This window comes from Argopecten irradians, chromosome 16, assembly GCF_041381155.1.
Source record: "Argopecten irradians isolate NY chromosome 16, Ai_NY, whole genome shotgun sequence".
Taxonomy (NCBI): Eukaryota; Metazoa; Mollusca; class Bivalvia; order Pectinida; family Pectinidae; genus Argopecten; species Argopecten irradians.
This window is the reverse complement of record NC_091149.1, coordinates 27,399,230-27,413,539: the sequence shown is the minus strand read 5'-3', so window position 1 is coordinate 27,413,539 and position 14,310 is coordinate 27,399,230. Positions and strand designations below refer to the sequence as shown.

Sequence of the window (14,310 nt, the reverse complement as noted above, 5' to 3'; positions counted from 1 at the left end):
AGTTTGTAGTATGTAGCATGGAACTTTTAATACAGCATCATTTTTAGCTTTACTTTTTAAAATGTTAAATAAATGTATCTGCTATATAATTTGTCTTTGTATTGAAACTGCATACTGTGATGAATTTAAATTATTTTTAACTTGACATTATTATTACTATCCTTTTTTTACAATAATACAATCTCATTTGTTATAAATGTTAATACCTTTGTTTGTTGTAAAAATAGCTCTACAGAGCTAATGTTATTTAATCGTATGTATAACTTCTTGTATCTTGTAGATAGTGATACAGTTAGGTTGTACATTGTATGTGACGACTGTCAGATGTAAAGGTAAACTTACCTCGTGGCCTCTCTGTGTTGTTCATGTTTCTCCAAAGATCGAAAACCTATGGCCGTTAATTACACACGTAATACCTCATTAGCAAGTTAAAACAACTGCATTGACACACCTGTAAAATGCAACTCCGGTCAGTACTGCACGTCACAACGATTTGTTGAAAATCAATAAATATAAAATCCAAACTGAAGAACAGTACTTAATGTCATTATCGTCTTTATGTACTAGCACAAAAAAGTTTTTGTTCCTGTGGAACTTTATGATAAAATGACTATATCCATATTCCTGGAGAGTCCGAGGCTCAGGTCCTCAACTGTCGGAAGAATCCAGAAATCAACACATCCGACTTCTTATCGCACGGTTAAATGATCGTTGTTTTGGTGCATGCAAATTTCTGTTTAAATACATATTAGATGAGATGAATTAATGCGATACCTTTTACAGTCACGTACGGCTCGCGATAATATCAATTCTGGTGATCACGCTATGAATAGGTGTTGTGTATAGGATCACAATTACTCGAAAGAATAAATTACTGTTTTACACGTAGAAATATTAATGGAAAAGGAAGCGAAACTTAGATTTACGAAGACTTAAAACCAATATTACTTAAAGTAAATAATCAAATTTAATTTTTGTCTATATTAACTGAAAATGTACGCGAGTAAAGTTAAGGTCATAATTAAATCTGTGGATGTCTTTCCGATTTAAAACAGATACTCTCGCCATGTAGAAGTATATATGTTTACATTACACAGCCCACGCACCACTTGACAATCCTTCAATATTATTATTTTTATACTTTAAAGAAAAATATTAATTTTAAAACAATTGAATTACAATTTGTTGCCTAATGCTGTAAGATTAAATTCCGGAACAACATTAGTGTTGAGTAATGATTTTCAGGATTCGGCAGTAAGTTTTGCTAGATGAAAGACGCTTCAAAATCGACTGTTTAGACGGCGATAATTACCATATATTATAAACTCCAAATATGTATTCCTCGGATGACTACAGACTTGAAAATAATAAAATCCCGATATTCAATATGGTGACAATGTATTACATATTTAACATTATTTATGAACAATGATATTTTTTATTAATGAATCAGTTCGCGGATTAATTGCAAGCACATGTCGTGTCCTATCACTTAACCTTTGCCGTAATTTATCATTTAAGATGAAGTTCAAATTCCATACTGTAGACACAACACTTCCATTCAGACGCTATTTAACACAGCCTGATAATTGTGGTTAGAACTTCGACGTCGTCTGTTAAATCAACATAACATATAGTGATGTGCCAAGCCCGTCGTCCACGAATAAGACGGGATACCTTACAAGTGATAGCGAACTCCGCGTCTGGCCATTAATTATCATAAATGGTCGTAATATGCGTGTATGTATACAATATTAGGCTTTATGGCGGGCTAAGGGGTTAGCCAACCATAAAATATCGGAAAGTTGAATACAAACAACGTCATATGGTCGAGCGAAAATAGTAACCCCCGGAGCATGCCAATATACATGGGGATGCAAGTTGGTCAATGAGAATGTTCCGAATTAATAGCTGATCCATAAAAGTTAACTGTCCTCGACCGGTCACTTCCTTAGCATGGCCTAAGTTGAGAGGCTGTTGTAACTCATGTGGTCAGTTGTACGGGTTCAAATGGGGTCAAGGGATACTTCTACAGTAGTGGTAATCTGTAATGGTCAGAAAGATGCGTCCCCGAGGTCAGTCCTGGAGTTTACCAGATGCATATGGGACAAATTTATCAAATAAATGCCATTAATAATTTACACAGGAATAAGTTTACTGACATTGGTTTAAACTTCAAACCGGACTTGTTTCTCATTTTTTGGGCAAGCATGAACATTTAAATTTTTTTTTTTTAAACTGTGCCATTTCCGAACCTGTTAACTGAAAATACTATACTTACGTGGGAAATAGAGTTAATCTTTTCTCGACCTTTTTTAAGCGTAACATCAATAATGAAAATCATAAAGCCAATGCCTACTTAAACATGCAAATATATAATTTTTCCCGATACTGGAAGCCATTATCTTGTATATCCTGACTACGAAATAAGTTGCAATTTGTGTCCTCTGAAACAATAGCCGGAACGAAAGTCCGATAAAAGTGTCACGTTTATTCTAATGTGATAACATGTCAAGTTAGGTCACCATTCCTGCCGGCCACAACAGATGGGACAGATGTCTAGTGGAGGTTAATCTGTTTGTTGTCGTCAACCCGTGTGTCCGGTTGTTCAAACAAGATATCGTTACCTCACTAATCCAGTCTTAATAGTTATTGATAATTGTGTGATCCTGACTGACGGTCGAAAGTGTCGCATTGCCATTAAAAGATAGGGAGACTAGCTGTTACCATCATTTGTACAAAATCAATACATATTAGTGTTAATACTACATATCCAATAACTAGGTGTGATTAAGATATATTTCTAACGAACCCGTATAATACTAGTGGTAACATTAATGATCTTCGGTACTTCTCAAAGAGAAATTGGCCCATGGACATTGTATTTATACAGTTAAAATATTAAATTTGATTTCGTTTGTTATATATATGTAAGTCATTTTAACAGGACCATTTAATATATGGACAGTATCCCGTGTATGTAGTGACTTGCAGGTGTGAAGTGCGAGTTTTGGGAGACTGACGTATATTCGAGTTGGGTTCTCTTGTAAAACTGTTGTTTTTTATAGTGCTATATCATTGAAGCATGCCGCCGAAGACACCAAGCAACACACCCCACACGGTTATATATATTATACTGACAACGGGCGAACCAGTAGTCCCAATCCCTGTTTGCTGAGCGTTAAGCAGAATGTACCACTTTTAGAGACTATTATACATCTAGAAGAAAACCAAGATCCTACCTCATAGGGGCAATAGTTCAACAGAAGGTCAAAAGCGAGGTGGTGTCAAGGGTGACATTAAAAAAGGAAAAAAAAGTAAGTGAAGAAGAAAACACCCATTCCCTTCGTTTTCTTACATTTGTAGATATTTCCATTTGCTTTGCAAGCAAACTTTTTAATGGTAAAGTGAATAAACAATCCCTACTATATACGTTAAAACTTATAAATTGATGTATGAAATAAGTTTTTTTTTATTTAAAGTGAATTTCGTTTGTATATATTCGCCAACACTCAATATCACAGACGTAAAGATATTCAATATCACAGACTGATTATAAAGCTACTTTTAAGACCAATATTTTCTGCTGAAACGCTCCACTCCTAATGATAGATACTGAAACACTAACGGTATTTTAGTTATTGTATTAAGGGATATAAATAGATGACGAGCCATGATCTGACGTCGATAGGAACTGTTAGGGACCAGCTGATATATAGGTTTGTAACGAAGTTTGTTTGGATACGACCAACACACATTAACGAACACTGTTCATGTCGATCAACACTAACATGGACAGACACTTCATTTCGTCGTCTTCCATATCAGTCTGATTATCGTTCTGTGGAAGCCGACTCGAACGAGCGAAATTGGCAGTAAGCAGACACAGTGATGCTGTACAGTCATTAAATGTAGATGTATTTTCGATAACATTTTATCCTTAAATAAACCAATACTTGAATAGAGGTTTGTATCTTTCTAAATAACAGTTGACATCAGATGTTTTATCACGCTAACATCTCGAAACCTCTGTATCAATCGCTGCATATTGTTTATATCCCAAGAACGGCGCTTAGTCAAACTCGATATACAGATATATAGAAAGTATTGTGGCACTTACTGTAAAAACCATCTTTTTTTGCATTGTGTGTAGGTGGTAATTACGTAAACTGTGTAGCATTATAGCCGCTCCTTCCTACACCAAATGTATTGCACCATCATTACAAACTAAAGCATCGATATTTCATACTGAAAATATCCACTACTTATGTATTATTTTGATAGAGTTAGTGGAATGTGCATTATCGAAAAAAGGGGAACTTACATAATACTTTTATGGAAAGAAATGGCCAGATTTAATGGTTTGAAGGACATATTTTCACGAAAATGGAAATTAGCCCACGACGCAATTTTATTAAAACTTTTTGTAGAAACGTTAGATCCAACATTTTAAATACGTTTAGAAACTTAAAAAGATCCTATAGGCCTGTATTATGGTCAAATTAAGTTTCCTAATAAAGCTGCAAAGCATGTTCCTTTTTTATTCAAAATTGTATCAAAATCGTGTTTTAGGCCGACAAACTTTACTATTTTTTCACAAATAATAAATAACTAAACATTATCATATGTATGTAGGTAAAAAGGTAACAAACCAAATTCCAGCTACATTTAATGACAGAAATTGTCGATTTGTTTACTGCTATTTTCAATCATGTCCAGTTATTAAGAAATCTGATTCACTTTACTTCAAGTTTGAATGCACAAAAATACTTTGTAAAACGCTGCAGTAAAGATTGTGAAACTTGGGGGACGGGTATAAATGTTGAATAAAGGTTACGATATGGCAAGATCTAAATTAGCAATACTACACCATGGTCGCATTTCGAATCATTTCAATAAAAATGAGATTTCCATATCGTTTGTTTGATTACATTAGCGTCCTATAAACAGCCAGGGTTAACTAAGGATGACTTTGATTTGTGCTCGATAATGCCGTTATAATAACCATATTATGTTTTGAAAACTAAAACAATTATATTTAGCATTCTTAAAATCCCTGTAGAGCAATTATCAGCTTATTATATACATTGGAATCCTGTTATGTAGTCATGGTAACTAAAACTGTACGAGTCCAATGCTTTGTTTAAACTAAAGATCATCGACCAATAGCCTTGACTTGTTTAGGTAACTGTTAAAACAAGAATACTAAAAAGACAAAAACACTGTTAGAAAACAAGGCATTACTGAGTTATTAAACAAAGGACAGCTGCAGGAGTGGTCACTGATGCAAAGAAACACAACACGAACATAACGCAGCCTCCCAAGATATAGCATTCAATAACAACAAACAAACACATTACATACAGGCAAAGGAAGGCCGTCCTTAAATCACAATATATTAATTTGTTTGTTTGATTTATTAACGTCCTATTAACAGCTATGGTCATGTAAGGACGGCCTCCCATGTATGCGGTGTGTTGCGTGTATGTTGTGCGAGGTGAGTGTTCTGGGAGACTGCGGTATGTTCGTGTTGTGTCTTCTTGTATAGTGGAACTATTGCCCTTTTTATAGTGCTATATCACTGAAGCATGCCGCCGAAGACACAAAGCAACACACCCCACCCGGTCACATTATACTGACAACGGGCGAACCAGTCGTCCCACTCCCTGTATGCTGAACGCTAAGCAGGAGCAGAAACTACCACTTTTATAGACTTTGGTGTGTCTCGGCAAGGGGACAGAACCCAGAGCCTTCCTCACAGGGGCGAACGCTCAACTCAAGGCCAAAAGTGAGGCGGTGCCAAGGGAGGCATTAGGAAAGATAAAGTCAGTTAGGAAGAAGAGAAAAGATAAGATCCTAAATTTAGTCGCCTTTTACGATCATGCAATAGGGGCAGCAGGTACAATTCTAATAAATAGATATATGTTTGTTTGTTTGATTAATAAACATCCTATTAACAGCCATGGTCATGTAAGGAGGCCTCCCATGTATGCGATGTGTAGTGTGGTGCGTGCATTTGGAGACTTCGGTTTATCCATGTTATTATTTTTTGTATAGTGCTATATCACTGAAGCATGCGGTCGACGACATCAAACCCCAACCGGTCGCAGTATACCGACTACTGGCGAATCAGTCGTCCCACTCTCTTCATGCTAAGTGCTAAGCAGGAGCAGAAGCTACCACTTATATAGCTTTTGGTGCGTGTCGGACAGGGAACATAACCCAGATCCTTCTTCACAGGGGCGAACGCTCTAAAGAAGGCCAAAAGTGAGGCGGTGTCAAGGAAGACGTTAGGGAGAAGAGAAAAAAATGTTTGTTTGAGTTTTAGGGCCAAACTACAAGACATGCACATTTAAAGATTCAGATAGAAGAAAAACAATGATCGCTTCAAAAAAATCAGGATAAGACATAGGCAAGTAAGAACTAAAACACAGATTGTAAACTTTGATTTTATAAATATGTTGTTTGGGATAAAATAGTTTTGGCTAAATCACATGAGCAAACATGCACAATGTTGATGAAACGATTAAATGTTGAGTTGATAAGATAGGAAAATGTTCATTTTTTTGTTTAAAATGTCGATTTCTTTTAGATAATTGAAAATACGATTATGTCTGTCGACATGGAGCAAAGTGTATATGTCGGAGATATCATAATACTTATGTGTAAACAAGAGGCCCAAAGGGCCTTAACGGTCATCTGACTACCTTAGCAATAGTAAAATTAATTTCATATGGTGTCACTTTGTCAGGACCATGTCAGGATCATTTTCCATTTCCTTCAACAAATTTTATTTCAAACAAGAGGCCCAAGGGTCTTAATATGTAGAAAATTAATCAGATATAGTGTCATGGTAGCCTTCTTCGATTTGGGATCAACCAGAGACGTAACAATACTTTGTCGAACCATGTCAGGATCATCTCATGCAGATGAAGTTGCAGCCAAATCACATAGGTAGAACTTGAGAAGAAGTTCAAAATGTGTTTTCAAGATGGCGGCTGTGGCGGCCATCTTGGATTTCGGATCGACCCGAAAAATAACAACACTTTGTCGGGACCATGTCAGGATCATTTCATGCAAGTTTTAGCCAAATCGCACTAGTAGAAATTGAGGAGAAGTTCAAAATGTGTTTTCAAGATGGCGGCCATCTTGGATTTTTGATCGACCCGAAAAATAACAACACTTTGTCGGGATCATGTCAGGATCATTTCATGCAAGTTTCAGCCAAATTGCACTAGAAGAACTTGAGAAGAAGTTTAAAATGTGTTTTCAAGATGGCGGCTGTGGGGGCCATCTTGGATTTTGGACCGACCCGAAAAATAAAAACACTTTGTCGGGACCATGTCAGGATCATTTCATGCAAGTTTCAGCAAAATCGCACTTATAGAACTTGAGAAGAAGTTCAAAAAGTGTTTTCAAGGTGGCGGCCATCTTGGATTTCAGATCGGCCCGAAAAATAACAACACTTTGTCGGGACCATGTCAGGATCATTTCATGCAAGTTTCAGCAAAATCGCACTTATAGAACTTGAGAAGAAGTTCAAAATGTGTTTTCAAGATGGCGGCTGTGGCGGCCATCTTGGATTTCAGATCGACCCGAAAAATAACAACACTTTGTCGGGACCATGTCAGGATCATTTCATGCAAGTTTCAGCAAAATCGCACTAGTAGAACTTGAGAAGAAGTTCAAAATGTGTTTTCAAGATGGCGGCTGTGGCGGCCATCTTGGATTTCGGATCGACCCGAAAAATAACAACACTTTGTCGGGACCATGTCAGGATCATTTCATGCAAGTTTCAGCCAAATCGCACGGGTAAAACTTGAGAAAAAGTTCAAAATGTGTTTTCAAGATGGCGGCTGTGGCGGCCATCCTGGATTTCGGATCGACCCGAAAAATAACAACACTTTGTCGGGACCATGTCAGGATCATTTCATGCAAGTTTCAGCCAAATCGCACTGGTCAAACTTGAGAAGAAGTTCAAAATGTGTTTTCAAGATGGCGGCTGTAGACCCGAAAAATAACAACACTTTGTCGGGACCATGTCAGGATCATTTCATGCAAGTTTCAGCCAAATCGCACGGGTAAAACTTGAGAAAAAGTTCAAAATGTGTTTTCAAGATGGCGGCTGTGGCGGCCATCCTGGATTTCGGATCGACCCGAAAAATAACAACACTTTGTCGGGACCATGTCAGGATCATTTCATGCAAGTTTCAGCCAAATCGCACTGGTCAAACTTGAGAAGAAGTTCAAAATGTGTTTTCAAGATGGCGGCTGTAGACCCGAAAAATAACAACACTTTGTCGGGACCATGTCAGGATCATTTCATGCAAGTTTCAGTCAAATCGCACTGATAGAACTTGAGAAGAAGTTCAAAATGTGAAAAGATAACGGACGGCGGACGACGACGGACGAAACATGACGACTATAGGTCATCCTGATCCTTCGGGTCAGATGACCTTAAAATCAATACAATGCACTAAGACATAATCCACTGTGAGAGGAGAATTACATGCATGACATTTAGATCGATCATCCCTCTGAATAGATAGGGAAGTGTAAAATATGTGAGTCAAGTTTGGAGCCGAAAACATAACAATTTCCGCTCTGCGGTCTCTCCGACTGGACAGTTTAGGATTAAGAGTAGGTTGTATTTTAAACTCTCCGTCTAAAAGATCCTACATTTAGTCGCCTTTGACGATCATGGAATAGGGGCAGCAGGTACAATTCTAACGCTATACCTTGCAGGGCAGTAATAGACATAAATTAAAGATTCTACAGCGCTGGGAAATGGTATTTTTTCTCTATTAAAAACAGCTGCAGACGAAATAGTAATTTTCTTCAGCTATAAAATTATTTACTTTACAACATTACCATCATTGAAAGGTTAGAGCTTTTAATCTTACTCAGAGAAAAAAAATATTAAAAATAATTAATTGCGTCCCGAAAAAATCCGTGACACAATGTTTTATGTGGAATTAAGTACTGATTGTACAGTAAAATAATTATTTTATACTTATTGTTGTGGTAATTAGACACAAACATGTATATATGTGAGTAAACATCAGTTATTGTTAAAATGATGGATACCGCTTATGCTCTGTCAGCGATGGAGCATCATTAACCAACTAAGTGACTATACGATTGTTATATATCTCGAAATACAATATCTTTCTTGTATGTATTCTACATAACATCAAGGTTATCAGGGGCTTAAAATTCGGTTATGAAGTCATCAAGTGTACATGCTATTCCGGTCATGATGTCATCCAGATTGGACCATAAACGAAAAAAATACTAAAAAAACCAATTTGTTGAAAGATATGTATGTTTCAATTGTTTCTAAGTTAAATAATAGGAACACACGGTTGACAATTAATTTATTCTTTGTTATTTTATTGAAAGTTGTATGCGTCATAATGTTCACACAATGTTTCATATGCTATTCACTTCCAAACGTTTTCGAACATTTGAAGAATTACCATGCTCACAATGCATAGGTTTTTAATTTTACAGACAGATAAGAGCTCAAAATGAATTTTGCCAAAAAATCATAATTACGACTATAGTGCAGTGAAATGATGTGTTCGTTTGATTAACAAACGTCCTATACACAGCCAGGGTCATGTAAGGACGGCCTCCTATGTAGTGTGTATGAAATGCGTGGTGCATGTTTTGGGAGACGTCGGAATATTAATGTCATGTCGTACTGTATAGTGGAACTCTTGCAGTGATTATCTTCGCAGATTATTTCATCAAAACTGACGATTTTCAATGAATTACTTGCGAAAAATAGCATTTCAAAATGTTCGGCCAGTTATGGTACATATAGCTTTATTGTCTTTCACGAGAACGTTTTTTCTTTTAATTTGTAAAATGTCTCTATATGTTTGCCTTCACATAAGAAGTTGCCTAAACTAATAACGTCTACACAGTGTCCTGATATATGCAAGTCTCAAACCTACACATATCATGTCGAGTTGACGGGGGCATGACCCCGTGCCCTAGAAAAAAGGAAGACAGGTCAAAAATCAGCATAACCACTGTCTGATGTTACCGACGTATAATTAACACCGAGAGAAGGCGCCAGTTGGAATGTTATTAAAGCTAAGAAATGTTATAGAATATTCCAAGTCTAAAAATGTGACAATTAGTCTAATTATCTTAAATGTTGATTGGATTATTTTCAGAAAATTCCTACACAAACGTATGTATAATTACATACTTAATATAAAGATTAAGTTTCGTATGATTTGCTAGATTTAACCTCATTGACACCCAGAGTAATTGAACGACGATTGTTTAAGACGTTAAAGTAAGGCCTCCCTTGTGTGGTATTATAGAACGTACTTGGAAACCAGCTTCTGTTAGGGTAATTGTATTACTACTAATACATAGCCATGTTATTAATTATGATACGGATAAGTCCTAATAAATAACCATGTTACCCTATGTTATACAGCAGCTACCTTGGTATCAAATGTTTCAGGTATTGGGTATCACACCCAATTATTGACGTTTGTTATCTCTGTGTTTTGCTATATAACTCGCCAGTAACATGTGTACAGAGTCGCCTCCAAGGACTCAATAAACATATCATTCACCAGTCTGTGTTTGAGTTCTACATTTGCACCAGAAAGACTTACAAGATACTCAACTATAAGACACAAAACATTACACATGTGTGTAAACATTATGGTAATTGGTTGGCTGTTTTTTACGTGGTATTAGAATAGGAAATACATAATGCTACCCTTTTAGTGATATATCAATTAAACATGCATCCAAAGAAACCAACACACGTCACCTGATCACATTATACAGACAACGGGCAATCCAGTCCAAATTAGACAAAAAGCCCAAGGGCTTTAACAGTCGTCTGACTACCTTGTAAATCATTGTACCAGCTACCCCTATTGCATGATCGTAAAAGGCGACTAAATTTAGGATCTTATCTTTTCTGTTCTTCCTAACTGACTTTATGTGTCCTAATGCCTCCCTTAACACCGCCTCACTTTTGGCTTTGAGTTGAGCGTTCGCCCCCTGTGGGGAAGGCTCTGGATTCTGTCCCCTGGCCGAGACACGATATGAGCTAAAAAAAAGTGTTGCACAGTATCATACAGGATGGTACATATAGTGTATGGTGACATGTGCTAAGCTTATTGACAGTGTTCTATTAATCTTGTTAATACGTTTTATTTTTTTCACGAGAAAACCTTTAGGTAAAAGTGTTATTTTTATCTTGTAAAGTCTATAAAATGGGCAAGAGTTCCACTATACAAGAAGACACAACACGAACATACCGCTTTCCCCAAAACACACACCTCGCACTTCACACACGTTATACACTGTATACATGGGAGGCCGTCCTTACATAGGGATTGGATTTCGTTTTTATGTTAACCATGCTTGTATGGAGCAATTCCTCTAAGAATATATTCTATGGGGCGCGTTAGCGCCCCATATTGAATATATTCTTAGAGGAATTGCTCCATACAAGCATGGTTAAACATAAAAACGAAATCCAATCCCTATATTTACACTCACACGACTTTATATTTATATTTTATGCAATAAAATCGTCATTTGAAAGTGACGTAATTATTCAATAAAAGTCGGTCAAAAGTGGGAGGAGCTTACTCAATTGAACAGCGAATGATGACGCTTCACGTTAGGTAAAATTACTCATCCGCGAAGACAAAAAAGTTCAATATTTTAGTGTAAAATAAACATGACAAACAAAGCAAATTTCAGAGATAATTTTATTTAATCAGATCAGAACTTTAAATATATATTCAATTTTGCTAAAAGTTAATATATAGCGTAATAACATAAAGAACTTGTACACGGCCACATGTGTGAACTCGGTGACCGTTATTGTGCAGCGAGGCGAAGCTGACGCACGCTTACACTTTTGAGTTTGCCGAAGTTTGCAAAACACCGATTTTCAAGTAGCTCAATGTGTTTGAGATGTCGTCTGACTTGACGATATTACATCCTTGGGAGCCATGTGATTATATAATCTACGCTTAGATCCATATCGCCATCGATAGATGAAACAAATTCACTTGTGTTCGATGGATATGTACAATGTATTTGTGGTGACGCGTAACTGTCAACACGTGGATTATTAGCGGTGCATGTTTTATAATACACATGATTAAATTCTCAAAGAACAAAGACAAGAGGATATGTTTATAACTGACCTCTATCAGAGGGTCTCACGCCCGTCCATCCCAAAGACTCGATCGTAGGACGAACATAGGCACAGAGGTAATGTTTACATTTGACAACCATCATTTTTAACAAAAATGAAAGCACGTCGCCCCGGTCGGGATATTTTCCCGTTTCTTTATACAATTGTTAATTTAAAAATTGTTTGAATCATATATAAATATAAAACATGTATATATCGTTTACATTTTTCCAAAATTCTATGAAAAACAACAATATACACGTAATGTTGCGTCAAAATGTAAACAAAGCCGTGTGTTTCTTTTAAAAAAAGTAGTCCTTTTACGTTGCACAGAACATTTTCATACGCAAGTTCAAAGTTCGATGTTACCATGCAGTTATGGTAAACAAAATCGGCTAGTATTAGCGTATAGTGACCAAGCCTAGCAAGTGTAAATATATGACCTTGGTTGTTAATGGGACGTTAAATAATCAAACGACAAACAAACAAACTTTGGCGATAATCGTATAGGAAACTAATTAGATATAGTGTCATGGTAGCCATCTTCGATAAGGAATCAACCAGAGATGTAACAACACTTTGTCAGGACCACGTCATGATCATTTCAGGCAAGTTTCAGCCAAATCTCACCGGTAGAACCTGAGAAATTCAAAATGTGTTTTCAAGATAGCGGCTGTGGCGACCATCTTGGATTTCGGATCGATCCGGAAAAGAAACCCACTTGGTCGGGACCATGTCTCGATTATTTCATGTAAGGTTCAGCTAAATCGCACTGATAGAACTTGAGAAGTTCAAAATGTGAATAGGTAACGGACGGCGTACGACGACGGACGAAACATGACGACTCAGATGACCTTAAAACGAGACATCAGTGTTCCGTTTCCTATCTATAGAACATGCATATTTGCAATGATCATTCGTTTGTTTGTTTGTTTGATTAATTAACGTCCTATTAACAGCTATGGTCATGTAAGGACGGCCTCCCATGTATGTGGTGTGTTGCGTGCATGTTATGCGATGTGCGTGTTTTGGGAGACTGTGATATATTCATGTTGCGTCTTCTTGTATAGTGGAACTGTTGCCCTTTTTATAGTGCTATATCACTGAAGCATGCCGCCGAAGACACCAAGCAACACATCCCACCCGTCCACATTATACTGACAACGGACGAACCAGTTGTCCCATTCCCTGTATGCTGAGCGCTAAGCAGGAGCAAAAGCTGTATAGATCGGTTAGGAAAACGTGAAATGTTTGATAGCGATTGATTACCTACTATTAAAGATATCCCCGAGGGATCTTGCCCCCCCCCCCCCCAGCAAAGAATCATATGTGTCGTGTCAATTGAATCGTTAACGGACAAAAAGACACACGAACCACGGACGAAAGGCTTTTTGAATAACCGACCATCTGATGATGGTGAGCTAATAAATGTATATGGAACGATTTGTTTGTTTATTGATTAATTAACGTCCTATTAACAGCTATGGTCATGTAAGGACGGCCTCCCATGTATGCGGTGTGTTGCGTGTATGTTGTGCGAGGTGCATGTTTTGGGAGACTGCGATATATTCATGTAGTGTCTTCTTGTATAGTGGAACTGCTGCCCTTTTTTAGTGCTATGTCACTGAAGCATGCCGCCGAAGACACCAAGCAACATACCCCACCCGGTCACATTATACTGACAACGGGCGAACCAGTCATCCCCACTCCCTGTATGCTGAGCGCTAAGCAGGAGCAGAAACTACCACTTTTATAGACTTTGGTGTGTCTCGACTAGGGGACAGAACCCAGAGCCTTCCTCACAGGGGCGAACGCTCAACTCAAGGCCAAAAGTGAGGCGGTGCCAAGGCAGGCATTAGGAAAGATAAAGTCAGTTAGGAAGAAGAGAAAATATAAGATCCTAAATTTAGTCGCCTTTTACGATCATGCAATAGGTACAATTCTAACGCCCTACCTGCAGAGCATTGGAACGATTTGAATTAATTTCTTGATAGCTCAAAATATCTATACTTTAATCACGCATAGGAATTTAAAATAATTGGATTACAAACAATATTTTGGGGATATATTAATGTGTTAGAAGGCCGTTGATGACAACCATACATATACGTATGCTG

General features: G+C 37.3%; 1 protein-coding gene across 1 annotated transcript in view; it reads right to left on the bottom strand.

Annotated features, from left to right (window-relative positions):
- LOC138310479 (tyrosine-protein kinase transmembrane receptor Ror-like) overlaps positions 1-725 on the bottom strand; it is a 160,858-nt gene extending 160,133 nt beyond the window's left edge. The window contains exon 1 of the mRNA XM_069251706.1: positions 343-725. Within this exon, the coding sequence (XP_069107807.1) occupies positions 343-367 (25 nt within the window). The 5' untranslated portion in view covers positions 368-725. The remainder of the gene's footprint in view (positions 1-342) is intronic.
- Positions 726-14,310: the final 13,585 nt, after the last annotated feature.